Source organism: Bufo gargarizans, chromosome 1 (assembly GCF_014858855.1).
Source record: "Bufo gargarizans isolate SCDJY-AF-19 chromosome 1, ASM1485885v1, whole genome shotgun sequence".
Taxonomy (NCBI): domain Eukaryota; kingdom Metazoa; phylum Chordata; class Amphibia; order Anura; family Bufonidae; genus Bufo; species Bufo gargarizans.
Window position 1 is genome coordinate 402,767,277 of NC_058080.1, and position 13,426 is coordinate 402,780,702.

General features: G+C 44.6%; 1 protein-coding gene across 1 annotated transcript in view; it reads left to right on the top strand.

Annotated features, from left to right (window-relative positions):
- HSDL2 (hydroxysteroid dehydrogenase like 2) overlaps positions 1-13,426 on the top strand; it is a 41,218-nt gene that overhangs the window by 12,863 nt on the left and 14,929 nt on the right. Inside the window, exons 6-7 of the mRNA XM_044271243.1 lie at positions 9,934-10,037; positions 10,451-10,549. Of these exons, the coding sequence (XP_044127178.1) occupies positions 9,934-10,037; positions 10,451-10,549 (203 nt within the window). The remainder of the gene's footprint in view (positions 1-9,933; positions 10,038-10,450; positions 10,550-13,426) is intronic.

The following is a 13,426-nucleotide window of genomic DNA, read 5'->3' on the forward strand; positions in this document are numbered from 1 at the left end:
ATCGGACTTAGTTGCCCATAGCAGCCAATCAAATTAATCCTTTCATTTTCCAAATGAGGTCTGAAAAATGAAAGGTGTAATCTGATTTGTTGCTATGGGCAACTAAGTTTTAGTTTGCACCAGTTTTGATAAATCTCTCCAATTTCCAAAATTGCACTACTTTCTAGCAGTTTCACTTTGCATTTATATTGACATTTATTCTGACCCAAAATCCACTGCTTTCAGATGTTACATTAAAGGGGTTGTCTGGCCTAGCAGCTGATTTAATGCTTGCCCATAACATGTGCCAAAAATAAAATAAAATTGCACTCCCCTGTCCAGTCATGCCACTTCAGCGCCACAATTCCCTTCCTGATTGCTTAGGGTCCCTGTAGGATCACAGTGACGTCCTAGCCTTCGGCCAGTATCACACATGCAACTAGGGCTGAAACGATTACTCGATTGAATCGAGTAATTCGACACAAAAAAATCCTCGATGCAAATTTTTGTAATCGAAGATTTGTTTGTGTCACGTGACCATGGAGCAGGAGTGAAGCGCTTGCTTTTACTCCCGCTCCGTGGTCTCCCGCTGGACCGCAATACTCGCCTTTCCAGCAGGGGGCCTCCGGACACTCCACAGCACATCCATGGTCCCACGCTGCACTGACTGCCTAACGTACACACGCTGTGACCTGACGTGCTGTGTGATGTCAGACGCAGAGCAGCGCGGAATGATGGAGTGTCGGCGGCACCCCTGCTGGAAAGGTAAGTTGGTGCGACTAAGGACGGGCGCCCGGAGTGCACAGCGTCATAGCAACCAATGACTCTGTGCACTGCAGGTGTAAGGAGGAGAAGGGGAGAGCTGCTGGCACAAGTGGGGGGGGGGGCGGCGCTGCTGGCTCTGGGGTGGGGGAGAGCTGAAGGCACTAGGAGAGTGGAGCTGATGGCACTGGGGGGGACCTGAAACACTTGGCCTGATCACACAGGGGGAATGAAAGGTGTTGGGGACTGATGGCTGGGGGTGTGAGTTTTTATAAAAGAAAACAGTCTATTAATTATTTATTTTTAGAATACTTGATTGATCGTTAAAATAATCAATAGAATACTCCTATTTCTAAAATAATCGTTTACTGCAGCCCTACATGCTATGTTTGTTCATTTTTGGTGAAGAATTCTGAGGCAAAGCCAGGAGTGGATTCCATAGGAACGGGAAATCCAAAGAAAGGACTTCTCCTGCACCTTACACTGCATCAAAAGCAACATGTATTTCCAACCTTACATACAGTTTATGCATCTGGTTTATTTGGGACAAAAGGCTGTACAATAAACAAGAGATCCTTAGTTAAGTTAGGTTTACACACTCCAATTTGGGAATAATGCAGCTTATCGAGGCGTATCATTTGTAGCACAATTAGGGCCGTATTGGACCTGCAGATCATTTCTATCAAGCGTTCGTAGGAATGCTTGTTAGCGATTATCTGCCTGTGTAAAAGTGCCAACGATTACCCTATGAATGAGGAAACGCAATCATTGTTTGCTGGCGGCAGGTCGTGCCGTCTAATCATGTTCTGCTGCCGGCAAGCAATGATACTGTATGTGGACAAGTGATGGCATTAGTGATCACTCCTCCCCATACTGTGGAGGAGATCGCTGTATGGAAATTGTTGGGAAGGAAGACTTAATGCTTATCTGCAGGTGTAATACATCCCTTACACACGCCAAACGAACACGTGTTCCCAAAAATCCGGCAGTGTAATAGACAATATAGCAGATAGAAACCCTCAAAATTCAGGTTAGAGGTTAAGGGTGTATTACACCTGCTGATTTTTGGCAGATGATCGCTAATGAGCGTTCAGTAACACTTGTTAGCGATCATTGTTCATTGGACAATCTAAATAATTTGCCGGCAGGAGAACTTGATTAGACATCACGATCTGCCGCCAGCAAACAATGATTCAGTACGGAGAAGAGCAATGGTATAACTATTGCTCCTCCATATACTGAGGGGGAGATACTTTTACACTGCTCGATAATCTTGCAGTTTCGCTTGTTTTAAAGATACTTTACACCATAATCGTCTTGTATAAAGGTACTTTAACCCCTTAAGGACCGAGGACGTACCGGTACGCCCTATTTCCCGAGTCCTTAAGGACCGAGGACGTACCGGTACGTCCTGACTTAAAATCTGAATTCCGGCGCCGCGGGGGTTAATCGAAACGGGATTTCGGCTGAAATCATTCAGCCGGCATCCCGTAACAACGCAGGGGGGGGGTCATTGGACCCCCCCGTATCGGCGATCGCAGAAAACCGCAGGTCAATTCAGACCTGCGGTTTTCTGCGTTTCCGGTCCATTCGGGTGTCCTGTGACCCGATGAACCGGAAAAAGACTGCGATCGGTGGCGTAATTTTACACCACCAATCGCGGTCCGAGGATTTGCAGAGGCGGAGCTGGCCCTGGTGCTGAACGCCGCTGTCCAGGGTGCTGATTGGTGCAGGGGAGAGAGGCGCGAGATTCAAACTTCCTGCGCTCCTCTCTCCCCTCCTCTTCCTGTCCAGCACCCTGACCGTGCAGCATCGTCCAGCACCAGCTCCTGTGTCCCCCTAAATCGGCATCCATCACCCTCCTGCACCCATCGCCACCCAGGTAGGTTAGGGTCAGTGAGGGAGAGGCACCTTTAGGCAGGGATAGAAGGGAAAAGTTAGAAAAAAAAAAAAAAAAAAAAAACACATTTATTCCAAACTTTTTTTTTTTTTCAACTTTCAGACCCCAGACCCTTCCCCCACCACCACTTTTTTTTTTTTTTTCTGCGTGCGCTGACTGGCCGGCACTTTTTAGCGTCCGTCCACTGTTAGCGCATCGCCCGCCCCACCACCCCACCGACCGCTGATCAGCGTTGAACCGCTGATCAGCAAGTTTGAACTTTTTTTAATTTTTTTATTTTTTTCCTAACACTTGCCCATTTTTTTTGCCTGGACTTTTTAGTACGTGAACACCCGTGCCCCCACACACACGCACATAGAATAAAGGTTTACACGCACGCACATACACACGCACACACACACACACACACCCATGGCCCGCCGGGTGTTCTCGGCCGAGGAGGCATATGCCCAGATTGCCTCCGACTCTGAGAGCCCCAGTGAGGATGAGGATGACCCCACGTTCCTTTTGTCATCCGCATCCTCCTCATCATCATCGGATGACGATGAGCCACCAAGGCAGCGGAGACGCCGCCAGGCGGAGCCAGGGGCCACACATGCTAGGGATCCTGTGGCCCACCCTAGTACGAGCCGCCCTGGGGTTCGTACTGGTTTCCCGGCCCACCAAATAAGTTCACCGGAGCCCCCTGCCGATGAACTTAGCTGGTGTCCCCCAGTGGACTTTGAGCCTGAGATTCCGGATTTCGCTGGCAATCCTGGAATCCAGATTCCCACAGTGGGGTTTACTGAAATAGACTTTTTTAGTTTTTTTTTCAGTAACCCACTGGTGAATTTGATGGTGGAGCAGACGAATCTGTACGCCCAACAGTTCGTCGCTCAAAACCCAGGCTCAGTTTTGGCTAGACCCGGTGGCTGGACGCCGGTCAGTGCAGCCGAGATGAGGACATTTTGGGGCCTCGTGCTGCATATGGGTCTAGTCCAAAAACCCAGTGTCAGGCAATACTGGAGTGGGGACGTCCTGTACCAGACCCCACTGTACAGTATGGTCATGACACGTCACCGGTTTGAGGCCATCCGGAAATGTCTGCATTATTCCGATAATGCAGCATGTCCACCCCGAGGTGATCCTGCCTATGACCGGCTGTACAAGATACGGCCGGTCATCGATCACTTTGGGGCCACATTTCAGCAGGCCTACGTACCTGGAAGGGAGGTCGCGGTTGATGAGTCTCTCGTTGCGTTCAAGGGGAGACTCAGTTTCCGCCAATACATTCCCACAAAGCGGGCGAGGTATGGCGTGAAGCTATACAAAATTTGTGAGAGTACCTCAGGGTACACTTACAAATTTCGTGTGTACGAGGGGCGAGATTCCCGGATTCAACCACCAGAATGTCCCCCCACTCTGGGTGTTACCGGGAAACTCGTGTGGGACCTTATGTACCCACTGCTGGATAAGGGTTACCACTTGTACGTGGACAACTTTTATACCAGCATTCCCTTGTTCAGGTCCCTTGCCGCCAGATCCACGTTCGCTTGTGGGACCGTGCGGAAAAATCAACGCGGCCTCCCTGCCTACCCCCTCCAGGTACCTATCCCCAGGGGTGAGACCCGTGCACTTACCAGTGGAAACCTGTTGCTGGTCAGGTATAAGGACAAGAGGGATGTCCTTATGCTGTCCACAATCCACGGTAACAGCACCACCCCAGTCCCTGTGCGAGGTACCGCGGCAACGGTCCTCAAGCCCGATTGTATCGTCGACTACAATCGGTATATGGGAGGAGTTGATCTCTCTGATCAAGTCCTCACGCCATATAACGCCATGCGCAAAACCCGGGCATGGTACAAAAAAGTTGCGGTCTACATGGTGCAGGTTGCCATGTACAACTCTTTTGTACTATCCCGAAGCGCTGGCAGCACAGGGACATTCCTCCAATTCTATGAGGCAGTCCTCAAAGACCTGATCTTTTCGGACCGGGAAAGAGCAGGCCGGAGTACCTCGGGAACTGGAGGCGCCCGGATCGTCCCTGGCCAACACTTTCCAGGTGTGGTCCCCCATACTGGAAAGAAGGGACGAACCCAAAAAAAGTGCAGAGTGTGTCACAAGAGGGGGATACGGAAGGACACCACAACTCAATGTGACACGTGCCCCGATCATCCGGGCCTCTGCATTATCGATTGCTTCAGGGAGTATCACACTTCCATGGAGTACTAAATTTTTATAATCCCCAACAGTTCACTAGAGAACATAAAACACTATGGCTCTCAGACTTTGGAGACACGAAAACAATTTTTCTTTCCCCAAAAAATATTAGTTTTAGTGCAGGCATCCTCAAACTGCGGCCCTCCAGATGTTGTAAAACTATAACTCCCAGCATGCCCAGACAACCTACAGCCATCATCAGGGCATGGTGGGAATTGTAGTTTTACAACATCTGGAGGGCCGCAGTTTTAGGATGCCTGCTTAGTGTCTCCAAAGTCTGAGAGCCATACATATTGGGCATCGTCGCGTGCGTAAAAGTCGTCGCTATAAAAATAACTTTTTACCAAACGCCTCGGATGAACGGTGTTAAAAATATAAAATAAAAACGGTGCCAAAACACCTATTTTTGGGCAAAATTTAAATTTAAATCCATTTTGCCGGTAATAAAGCAAGGGTTAACAGCCAAACAAAACTAAACATTTATTGCCCCAATTCTGTAGTTTGCAGAAACACCCCATATGTGGTCGTAAATGGCTATATAGCCGCACGGCAGGGCATAGAACGAAGGGAACTCCATACGGTTTCTGGAAGGCAGATTTTGATGGACAGTTTTTTTTTTTTACACCATGTCCCATTAGAAGCCCCCCCCTGATGTAGCCTAGACTAGAAACTCCAAAAAAGTGACCCCATCTAAGAAACTACACCCCTCAAGGTATTCAAAAATTACTTTACAAACTATGTTAACCCTTTAGGTGTTCCACAAAACTAAATAGCGAATGTAGAAACAATTTTAGAATTAAATTTTTTTGTTACATTGCCTCAAAAAAGAGTAATATAGAGCAACCAAAAATCTAATTTACCCCAAAAATTGTCCCAAAACAACAACCACCTTATCCCGTAGTTTCCTAGATGGGGTCACTTTTATGGAGTTTCTACTCTAGGGGTGCATCAGGGGGCTTGAAAGGGTACATGGTGTAAATAAACCAGTCCAGCAAAATCTGCCTTCCAAAAACCGTATGGCGTTCCCCTTCTTCTATGTCCTGCCGTTTAGCCAAACAGTAGTTTACGACCACATATGGGGTGTTTTTGCAAACTACAGAATCAGGGCAACCCATTTTGAGTGTTGTTTGGCAGTTAACCCTTGTTTTACTCCTGGAAAAAATTGATTATATTGGAAAATTTTCCAAAAAATAGAAATTTCAAAATTGTTTCTCCATCTGCCATTAACTCTTGTGGAACACCTAAAGGGTTAACAAAGTTTGTAAACCCAGTTTTGAATACCTTGAGGGGTGTACTTTCTTAGATGGAGTCACTTTTTTGAAATTTCTATTCTAGGGGTGCAACAGGGGGCTTCAAATGGGACATGGTATAAACAAAACCAGTCCTGCAAAATCTGCCTTCCAAAACCCATATGGTGTTCCCCTCCTTCTATGTGCTACCGTTCGGCCAAACAGTAGTTTACGACCACATATGGGGTGTTTCTGCAAACTACAGAATCAGGGCAACCCATTTTGAGTGTTGTTTGGCAGTTAACCCTTGTTTTACTCCTGGAAAAAATTGATTATATTGGAAAATTTTCCAAAAAATAGAAATTTCAAAATTGTTTCTCCATCTGCCATCAACTCTTGTGGAAGACCTAAAGGGTTAATAAAGTTTGAAAAAACAGTTTTGAATACCTTGAGGGGTGTAGTTTCTAGAATGGGGTCATTTTTGGGAGGTTTCTATTATCTAAGCCTCACAATATGACTGCAAACCTGAACTGGTCCATAAAAAGTGGGATTTTGAAGATTTCTCAAAAATTTCAAAATTTGCTTCTAAACTTCTAAGCCTTGTAACATCCCCAAAAAATAAAATATCATTCCCAAAATGCTACAAACATGAAGTAGACATATGGGGAATGTAAAGTCATCACAATTTTGGGGGTATTACTATGTATTACAGAAGTAGAGAAACTGAAACTTTGAAATTTGCTAATTTTTCAAAATTTTTGGTAAAAAATGTATTTTTTTATGCAAAAAAATTAACTTTTTTGACCCAATTTTAGCAGTGTCATGAAGTACAATATGTGACGAAAAAACAATCTCAGAACGGCCTGGGTAAGTCGAAGCGTTTTAAAGTTATGAGCACTTAAAGTGACACTGGTCAGGTTTGCAAAAAATGGCCTGGTCCTGAAGGTGAAAATGAGCCTGGTCCTTAAGGGGTTAATACACCCTTTAATGAATTGGATGCAGATCATTTAAGATTGGGTTCACATCGCATTTTATACTATGCACTGTAACACGCGAAGACATACATGCACATAGCAATCGATCGCTTAGATAGTCCCACATATAAAGGGCAATCATTTACTTAAATGGTCCCATACCCATACACAGTGTCAGCCGTCTCATAGATGAAGAAACAGACTCTGTATGTATGTGTAGGCATGCACAAAAATATCATACGGCAAATAAGGTTATTGCCAGTACTTTCAATAAAGCCATGTATAGAAAGAGATGACAGGGAGGAATCACCCAGACACCCGCATCCACTAAGTAAAAACGGGGATCCGGGAGATGCACCCGTAGCATGCACAAAGTAGCTAATTATGCCATAAAGAAGATGATGGTTGTAACAAAAAGTAGCCTCACATATAAAGTAACATACCCATAGAGATAGAAATCTGTCCAACTCAGGAGAGCCACGTACCCCGACGTGCGTTTCGGCAGTAATGCCTTCCTCTGGGGGATGTTGGTTTGATAAGCGGTCTGATTGAGGGTCTTGTTAACATTGGGGGTCTGGGGCTGTGAGCTGAGACCTTATTAACATTGGGGGTCTGATCTGAGATCTAATGAAAACATTTTTTCTTATTGTCCTTCTCTAAAACCTAGGTGTGCTTTATAGGGCGCAAAATACAGTCGTTTTTATTATGTTCTACTACTTGCACCATAAAACCCCTTTATTGTTTTCCATACAGCTGTGTGAGGGCTTATTTTTTGTGGAATGATTGTACTTTACATTAGTACAATGTATTTGACACACATGATGTGTTTTATTCTTTTGAGTTTTGTAGCGTCCTTGATTTAAAAAAAAATACTGTCATTTGTAAAATGCAGATACAAATGATGCATAGGCCTCATGTGTAATGAAATAAGCACAAAGCCATGAAAAATACATTCCACTTACTTCAATGCAGCCCCAGAACCATGCAGGCCTATGCAGGAGCCCAGCTTATCCTGGTTTGCCATAACCCTGGGTTCACACCTAAGCGTTCCTCAAACGCGCGTTTTACGAGCGTTTTTATGCGCGTTTTTTGTAATAGTAAACGCGCGTTTGACGCGCGTTTGTGTCATTGACTGCAGTGTCCTATGGCCACAAACGCGCGTCAAAACGCCCCAAAGAAGCTCAAGTACTTGTTTGAGCGTCGGGCGTTTTACAGCGCGTTCGTACGCGCTGTAAAACGCCCAGGTGTGAACCCTTCCCATAGGGAAGCATTGGTCTTCATGTGTTAAGCGTTTTACAGCGCGTTTGAACGCGCTGTAAAACGCTCAGGTGTGAACCCAGGGTAATGGTTTGTTTTGCCAAACTAATTTAAAAGTGATTGTTTATGGCGACAGTCGGTGAGAGAGAGTGCCTTTTCTGACAATCAGAATTTTTTTTTTTTCCGTAGATATATAAAAAGGAGGAAACGCGTTCGATTCACCCCTAGTGGTAACAGCTACTGCAGCAGCATGTAACCGCTATTACTAGAGAAGTGGTTTGCGTATTTTACAGTAAAGGCTTTGTGTCTGCTAATACAATCTAACAGGAGAACATGGACCCCTGTTCTTGTGATTAGCGGGGGCCCCCCGAGTCAGACCTCCACCGAACAAACACGTTTTCCCTATCCTTTGAATAAGGACATAAGTTATTTTAACGGGATATCCCCTTTAAAGTACTGGAAACCCTTTTTAAGAAGTATAAGTCTTTTCTTTAGGGTTTCCTTTTGCTAAGGATACAGTTGAAAAGCAAAGATTGCACTCTGTTCACACAGCCTTGCACTTAAGGGAAACCTATCGGACAAGTTATATATTCACCAGTCCAAACACTTGCTTCCCCAGTGATAATCGGTACCAGCAGTGGTTGGTAGTAGATTAAGGGCCTGTTCACACAACAGATTTTACTGCGGATTTTGGTGCAGACAGCCGTGCGAAAATTCAACCAAAAACCTGTCGGGAGCTGTGTCCTTTCTGTCTCCCATGCATTTCAATGGGAGGAAGAGGTGAGGGCTGTCCACGCCAAAATTCCACAGTAACACCCGCCATGAGGATAGGCACTTAATCCTCAATGCCAAACAGACTTATTAATGTGGGACTGGGGTAAGATAAATGTTGGATACATACTATGCCTAGTTGGAAAGCTGCTAAAGGGTTTATGGCGGGTTACAATAACATGACTGCTTCCTTCCAAAAACCATACTTTACCTGTCTAATCCTGGACAATTCCTTTAAGCTTGTAACATTTATCACAAACCCTACAATCCTTTAAAAGTTCAAAGGGGTTTTCCGTATTTTTATATTGATGGCCTATGCTCAGGATTCCCTTCACCTCCACTGATCAGCTGTATGAAGATGCCTCTTCCTAGGCCATGTGACATAACTTTAATGGGTCCCATGGCCTAGGCACAGCTCAACCCATTCAAGTGAATGGAGCTGAGCTTGTATACCAAGTACAGTCACTATCAAATGGACTGCACTGTGCTTGGTGAGCCACGAGGAGGCCGTGTCTTTTACTGGACCTAATAGCTGATTAGCTGGTGTGACGGGTGTCGAACCCCACCAATCTCCTATTGATGACCTATCTTGAGGATAGGCCATTAATATGAAAATCCTGGAAAATCTCCCTTTAACATTGATATCTCAAATGACAACATATTCCCTGGATAGGACCACCAACCACAAGGAGAAGTTGACTGTTCTTTCCGCCCACAGGGCACCAGAGCTGAGGTACAACTGCAACCTTAGAACCCCTTCTAGCTGTACCACTGAAATAAATCCTATATCTGTATGTATGTTATCTATTTTGCTTGGTTTTCCCATTAAATTTGTAATTTCACTTATTTACTTATTACTCAGATCAAAAGTCTGCATCCCTTACTTGAAAAGAAGCAAAGTAGCACATATCCTGAATCTCAGCCCTCCTCTGAACCTGAACCCAGTCTGGTTCAAAAATCACTGTGGTAAGTTCTAGTTGGACAGTTTATAGCAACTAGCCAATCCTACAGATTTCCATGGCTTTCCATGGTCTTTAGAAATTGTCCATTCATTAATGAACATCAGCATTATGATGTGGCAAATAAGAAAATGCATTTATTATGAAAATGGCAGCATATGTATGGCAATGTCCATCTTTAGGCTGGCAATGATTGTGTGCCTCCAGGATGGTATGCCAGTGGTCTAAATAAATCAGTACACGTATGTATAACGTAACGTACATCACATCAGAGAGGCCAAGGAATCGGTAGTATGACCTGATGGATATAACGGAAATCATCTAGAACGTGTGCTGTGGTCACTGGTCTTTCTATCTGCTCTATATGTATGTGCTCATTAACAGTCTCTCAATTTCAAGGACTCAATTTTTTTCTTTTAGCGTACACTATGGCAAAGTATGGAATGTCCATGTGTGTTTTAGGGATGGCCGAAGAATTTAAGGGGGAAATTGCCGTCAATGCTTTGTGGCCAAAAACAGGTAACATGTTCTAGTTATCACTGTCTTCACTTTCTCTGCTCCTTTCTTTGTTAGTTAAAGGGAACCTTTAACAATTAAAAATAACGTACAGGCAGCTGTTATAGAGCAGTAGGAGCTTAACAGGTTAATATATAGTTTTATGGGAAAAGATTCAGTATAACTTGTATTTTAGTCATTTACATTCCTGCTCATTCTGGGCTTTGAAGTCAAGCAGACGGTCCTATCGGTGACTGACCGTTTTCCTTCTATGACTGTATATACAGAGATAGCTGTCAATGACTGATAGGCCCACCTTCGTGACTTCAAAGCCCAGAATGGGCAGGAATATAAATGAATAAAATACAAGTTATACTAATATATAGCTCAGCTCCTGCTGCTCTATAGCATGCTGCCTGCGGCATACACCAGGTTTAGTATGACAGGCTACCTTTTAAACATGGATACAGTATATGGTTTTTTAAATAATTCTGCTCAGTTTTTCAAATCAACAGCACTGCTATATGTAACAAAGAGTCAATCAATCTGACTATTATTACACAGATGTGAATGTCATAATATGAAGGCAGCGTCCCGGTATGTCCATCAAATTCTACATTTAGAAGAGAACAGCCTGTTATGTAACACTTCTTACTGTCATGTAAGAAATCGCAGCACAATACAGTTTGAAAGGGAAAGCTCTTAAGACGCATTGAGTCCTCCCAAGATTAAATCTACACATTTAATTGTTCTATAAATACCTCCTTCCAGCATATCTGTTTTCTTTTTGGTTGGACATAATATAAGCTTTTCATAATGGTCAGCCATGTTTCAATATATGTTCCTTTTGATAATATTTCAGAAGTCCAAGGTCATTATAGTAATTTTTAAACTTGTGAATACTTGATGTACTCCTATCCATTCAGCAACTAGAGGGCATAAATGTACATAACATAGATTTATTTATGGTATTCTGTTTAATTTGAGTATAGATTAACATTATCCCCGTCTTTCAGTGTTAAACATGGATATATGTTTTTTGTAATAATTTAGATTGAATTAATTTAGCAATAATTCTGTTCAGTTTTGCCTTTCAAATTAATAGCACTGCTATATGTAGTGGGCATATATAAGGTCAGTTTATTAGATAAATGTGATTCCTTCTATTTGACCAAATCTCAGTCACCTCATTGACATAAGCTGACCATAAGGGTCTATTCACACATCCGTGGTGTATTGCGGATCCGCAAAACACCCGGCCGGCACCCCCATAGAACTGCCTATGCGTCCTTGAAGTTCTGGGCCGCGCTCCTGAAATGCGGATGCATAGAGCACATAGTGTGCTCTCCGCATCCCGTTCTGCCTCATTGAGAATTAATGGATCCGCACCCGTTCCCAATATTGCGGAACGGATGCGGACCCATTTGCAGACGTGTGAATGGACCCTAAGGCTGGACATTTTGCCTATGATTAAACTTGGTCCCTCTCAGTTATGTGCATTGATGCATATATTTTCTTAAAGGGGTTACCGCACAGGATGGGTGATAATTGTGTAATTGTCCCTGTTCCTCCCCGCTGCATGACAAAGTACTGTACCCGGCTGTTTCCATCTACCTCATCGATGCTGAGTGGAGCAGCATATGTGGCCACCAGTCCATGCAGTTGTGCAATGAGAAAGAACAGTGGGCTCAGGAGCCCCCTGCCATCGATCAGATATTTATCGCCTATCCTGCTAAAAATGTACCTTATGCAGTATGTAACAAATAAAAACCATTTAGGCCTGGGCTACACTGCAACTTTTTGTAGCGCAAATTATTGATTTTTAACTATTGAACTACAGCTGCAGTCCATAAGATTGCATTCAACTAAATACGTTCATTTGGACTGCAGCTGTACTTTAAAAGTTAAAATCAATTATGTGTGCTACAAAAAGTCGCAGCGTAGACCTAGCCTTAAACAGTGATCAGCTGGTATTGCCAGGGGAGGCTACAAGCAGCCACAAATTTGGTGGTTTACTGTATATAGTATTACTAGTATATAGTATGTACTTAGGACTGCCATAAGGTATTTCAATTATACCTGGCTGTCCTCATATTTATATGTTAAAGGATAGGGGATAACTTACTGACTGCTGGGGGTCTGACCACTTGTAACCTCACCTATCCCAAGAATAGGGGTCCCCTGATATAATGGAGCGGCAGGTCGGGCATGCACCATGCCACTCCACTCATCCTCCATAGGACCATCGGAGATAGGAGAGTGCAGCACTTGGCGATTTCTCTCGGTCACATAGAAAATTAATGGAATGGTAGGGCTTCATCAGATTGGGGGAACAAAACCCTATTCTCAGGGGGGCGGAGCCGACTGAGCATGGTGGAGGACGTGTGCGTCTGAGCTCCTCTCCACAAGCCCGGCCTTTTAGCCTTTTTCATAGCTACCTGACGGGATTATGGGGAAGACAAGAGGGGAGAGGGGGAGAGGTGGAGAGCACCCCGAAACTGAAAAGCTCGCAAAGCGACATGAGCAAATACCTCAGTAAAAAGACCTCTTCGTCTCAGCCGGAGCGGGGTAAGGCAGCGCGGCATACTCCTGCTGTGGAGACGCGGGAAGGCGACTCTGATGGTGACAGCTCAGATGCCTGCTCTGAAATACAAGGGGAGCGTGACTCCTTACCGATCACCAGAGCCTTCCTGCAGCAGTCGCTAGCGCAATCGCTGAACAAAGCTTTGTCCCCAGTCCTGAAAGAGCTATCGGACATTAAAACAGAGGTCCTGCATATGGGCCACAGAGTTGAGGCCCTGGAGGACTCACATTCCCTCATGACTCAGCACAGTGCAGGGATGCAGTCGCAACTGGCATCGGTCTGCAAACAGGTGAACACTGCTTTCTTATACCTGGAGG